The sequence below is a fragment of the Nanorana parkeri genome, unplaced genomic scaffold (genome assembly GCF_000935625.1).
Source record: "Nanorana parkeri isolate BGI_ZX_2015 unplaced genomic scaffold, ASM93562v1 scaffold413, whole genome shotgun sequence".
In the NCBI taxonomy this organism is placed as follows: Eukaryota; Metazoa; Chordata; class Amphibia; order Anura; family Dicroglossidae; genus Nanorana; species Nanorana parkeri.
Genome location: NW_017306681.1, coordinates 625,906 through 629,810, shown reverse-complemented (window position 1 = coordinate 629,810; position 3,905 = coordinate 625,906). Strand labels below are relative to the sequence as shown.

Here is a 3,905-nt window from a genome sequence, read left to right as displayed (position 1 = left end):
GCACCCTCCCAATGTCAAGGGCATGAGGTCTGGTATGGGGCATGGGGGAACATGCTCACCCCCCCTCTTTCCTGCTCTGCCAGGCCACTGCCTGGATTAAGACTCTGGTTGGGAATTTTAGGAGGGGCCCCACTTTTTTTTACATTTGCTTGGCATTGGGGTCCCCCTTTAAATCCCTAACAGACCTAAAGGATCTGGTATGACTTTGGAAGGGAACCCCATGCTTTTTTTTTGTTTTAATTTGGGGGTCCCTCCTAACATTCCTACCAGACCTAAAGGGTCTGGTATGAATTAGGGAAGGAACCCCCACACTGTTTGTTTAGTTTTTTTACATGATGCAGTGACTCAGTCCACTTCGGCGGACTATTCTCCCCGCTCCAGCTGTTTGTTCGGCTTAGCCGAGCCGAAGCATATGCGTTCGTCTCGGCTGATTACTTCGGCTACCTTTGGCTGCTGTGCGCGCGACTGAGAATAGCACATACAGCAGCCCTTCGGTTCAGCTGAACCAAAGGGTTTCTGCACCCGAAGCGAGCGGAAGGATTAGCCGAATGTTCAGCTACATCCTTCGGCTCTTTAGTAAATAACCCCCATAGTCTATCACAGGAGCAAGCTTGGAGCGGTGGATACTTTACGACACACACACATGGACCATGGGGAACAAAAGTAGCCACCCTCCAGACGGAAGGACAGTGTCAGTATGAATTCAGAGATTATTTGAGGGTCTACAGCTGAGTGATACACAAATAAGATACATTTTTGGTAATAGTTAAGGCACTTGAATGGATTTTTAAGATTTTAGTTTAGTGCCACTTTAATCAGCATTTGAAATCGTTTAAAAACCTTTTCACTTTACTATCCCTTTAAATATTAAAAGTGGCTTTTGAAATGCCATCAGCAATCTTGTATGAGATTTTAGTGACTGGGGCGTCATATACTCTATGCATATATCACTAAATGACCTATACGTAGTCTAATGCAGGTTCTAGCTGCAAAGGTGAGCTTGCACTTTGAGCAATGACTGCCAGAGACAGCAGACCGGTTTCCTTGAGTGCAGAGCAATGACATCAGGTCCCTCCATCCAGCTGTTTGCGATAGATGACAGGCAGGGGGATGCTATGTGACAGCAGATGAAGTTCCAGAGCAGGAGTGGAGGGTGGTCTCGTCTTCATTCTGCATGAGCCTCCCCCAAGTCTGCTCTGCTCTCCGCCCCCCTGTACACTCCAGCAGAGCAGAGCATTCCTCCCAACGCTTCCCAGCGCTTGCCATCATGATGTCCTGGACCTGTTAGGACTGCAGAGGAGCGCAGGGCACCTGGAGATCAGGGGAGAGCTCAGCACATGAGCTGACAGGCACAGCAACATGTTCTGCACCAAGCTGAAAGACTTGAAATTATCCGGAGAATGTCCTTTCTCTATGCTGACCCAGAGCCAGGGATCGGAGGACGACGAAGTGGCGGCTACCGCCGCGGCTGGAGCACCGATCTGCAGCGAAGTGTCAGAGTCCAGTGTGCGGCACAGAGGAGCTGTCGAAGAAGCTCCGCAGAGGAAGAGCAGCCGCACCAGGGTCTACCTGCACACTTTAGCAGAAAGCATCCACAAGTTAATCTTCCCCGAGGTAATACAATAATGCACTTATTACCGGCATCTGTCTCACTTTCCTGCCACTGCACTCAATTCCATTCTTCTCAGCCTCCCCCCAGGGCTGTGGGAGCCAAGGGGTTAAAGCTGACATGTTTTCTATAATTACAGTAATCAGCTTCCTGAGATACAATGTTTCCTTATTAGTTCTCCTGATGTATAGGGAGGCTGTGAAATAAGCTCCCAACCAGCTACTAATATTCGCCTACTCTGGGGTAAAGGAGAAAAAAAGTGGTTGTGAGATCAACAAGAGGCATATATTTATGCTGCAATGAGTATGAATATTGTCAGCATGTTATATTATTGTTCTATAATATAAAGATTATTATACTGGGAATGGGGATTTAATCACTGAGGTAATAGCCCTATTAAAGCAGATGCAAACCCAATCACTAAAATCTCATATGAGCTTTTATATTTGAATGCCAATTAAAAGTAAGCTATCATATTTATTACATCTTCAGCTTTCATTGGAAGAATGCAAATAAAAACTGGCACACACATGTCGACGCACGCACACACACATAGGTTGCAATATATAGACCGGAGTCTTTTTCCTGCATTATCTACTATGTAATACCCGGTGATCCTGCCATGAAGATCCATGGTCATGTTATATTATAGGAGGATAAAACTCCCTATTTTCCAATTGTGCTCTAGCAGTTTCACCCTGTCATGCATCTTCCATAGGGTTTTTTTTTAATGCATATTAAGCAGGCATGGTCCACTGTTGTCACTACCACCCTGAAAAATGCCATGCAACCGTTACTGGAGTCCATGCACGTAGACAGGAAGTGTCTGCAAAGAAGCTGCCGGAGATCAACAGCACTGCAGCAAAAGGATGAAAACATATAGTTTCTGTAAAAAAAAAAAAAAATGGCAGTTGTCTGTGATACTCACCGATTTAGCAAAGCGAATGTCATTGCGTTTAGGGTTTACATCTACTTTAACACCCCGGGCAGTTTGGTGAAATCAAGAAATAAACATTCCAGCAGCCAACATCACAGTCTTTCTCAGCTGTTGCTGTATAAATAGACAATCTAGCCAAGCTTCAAACTGTGTCTAGCTCTCTCTCTGCCTGGATCGTGTTTGTACATAATGGCCAATAGCTATATTATCTGTCATTGATCCACAGGAAAGCAGTGTATGATTAGGGAGATAAGCACTTCGGTGGAAGTGATGTATAGCAGCTTCTTTAATGTGTCTGGGTGTGTTTGTCCTCTCCAAATTGAGAAAGAGGTTATTTCTGATGTTTTCCCCCAGCATACACAATCCAATGTACAGTGGTGCCCAGCACTGACACGATAAGTGATGGACTTTTATTGGCATGGGTGATTTTTGACGTCATAGTGCAGAGCTGCATTTTCTTAATTAGCATTTTTTTTGTGTGATAAATGGCTGAGCAGCCAGCACCGTGTGTGTTTATATATACGCTGCTTTCTACAAGTACAGATCTGTTCAGGTGCAATATTAATTACTTCAAAGTCATCTCTTCTAAAATAAATGGAATATACTTTCTGCATTCTTTCTATGATTACACTCTGTGCTGGAATATTTACACCAGATGTTCTTAGTAACCCATGTTTCCTATTGCCTGCTTGACACCCTTTTCCTGATGTAGTTTGTCATGTTAAATGTGATCTTGTTCTGGCCAGTGAGTCGCAGACACAGATGTATGTGTGCGCAAATTTTAGGTTGCATCCGTGTTCATCCATATGGTTTGTCTAGCAGTCGGTGTGAAAAATAACTTCTCTCGTCTCATTAGTATAGAGTCATATTACACAGGGGGCACTCGGGTAACCAGAACTGATGAAATGTTGCAGTAATGCCCATTACATGGTCTTACAAGCGGAACGATTATTATAGGGATCACGCAAAGGCTGCCCATCCGACTGTCCGCAATAGACTTTTTCAGAAAATGCCTTAGTAAAGAAATATATATTCAACGTTTCACATGCATATAAAAATGTGTTGTATTTTACTTTTTTTTAGAAGCTAGCGGGTTTTGCATGACATTATCAACCGGAGAAATGAGCATGAAATGTTTTTAATATCTGAGTTATTGGCTCATATGATCAGCTATCAAGTTATCATCTACTGTATACTCTCGGTATTTAATAAATATGTTTCAGGAGAATTTCATCTCGTCAAATGTGCTGCTAACAATGAACATGGAATAGTAAGAGGATAGTAGCACCTGTTAGTAGAGTAAAAACGTAAATAACTGTTTACTTTTATTTTAGTTTAGTGGAAAAACAATAAACCGTG

General features: G+C 43.3%; 1 protein-coding gene across 1 annotated transcript in view; it reads left to right on the top strand.

Annotated features, from left to right (window-relative positions):
• The first annotated feature begins 1,234 nt into the window (after positions 1-1,234).
• Positions 1,235-3,905, top strand: part of GUCY1A3 (guanylate cyclase 1 soluble subunit alpha) — a 50,534-nt gene continuing 47,863 nt past the window's right edge. The window contains exons 1-2 of the mRNA XM_018559716.1: positions 1,235-1,297; positions 1,345-1,614. Coding sequence (XP_018415218.1) covers positions 1,360-1,614 — 255 coding nt within the window. The 5' untranslated portion in view covers positions 1,235-1,297; positions 1,345-1,359. The remainder of the gene's footprint in view (positions 1,298-1,344; positions 1,615-3,905) is intronic.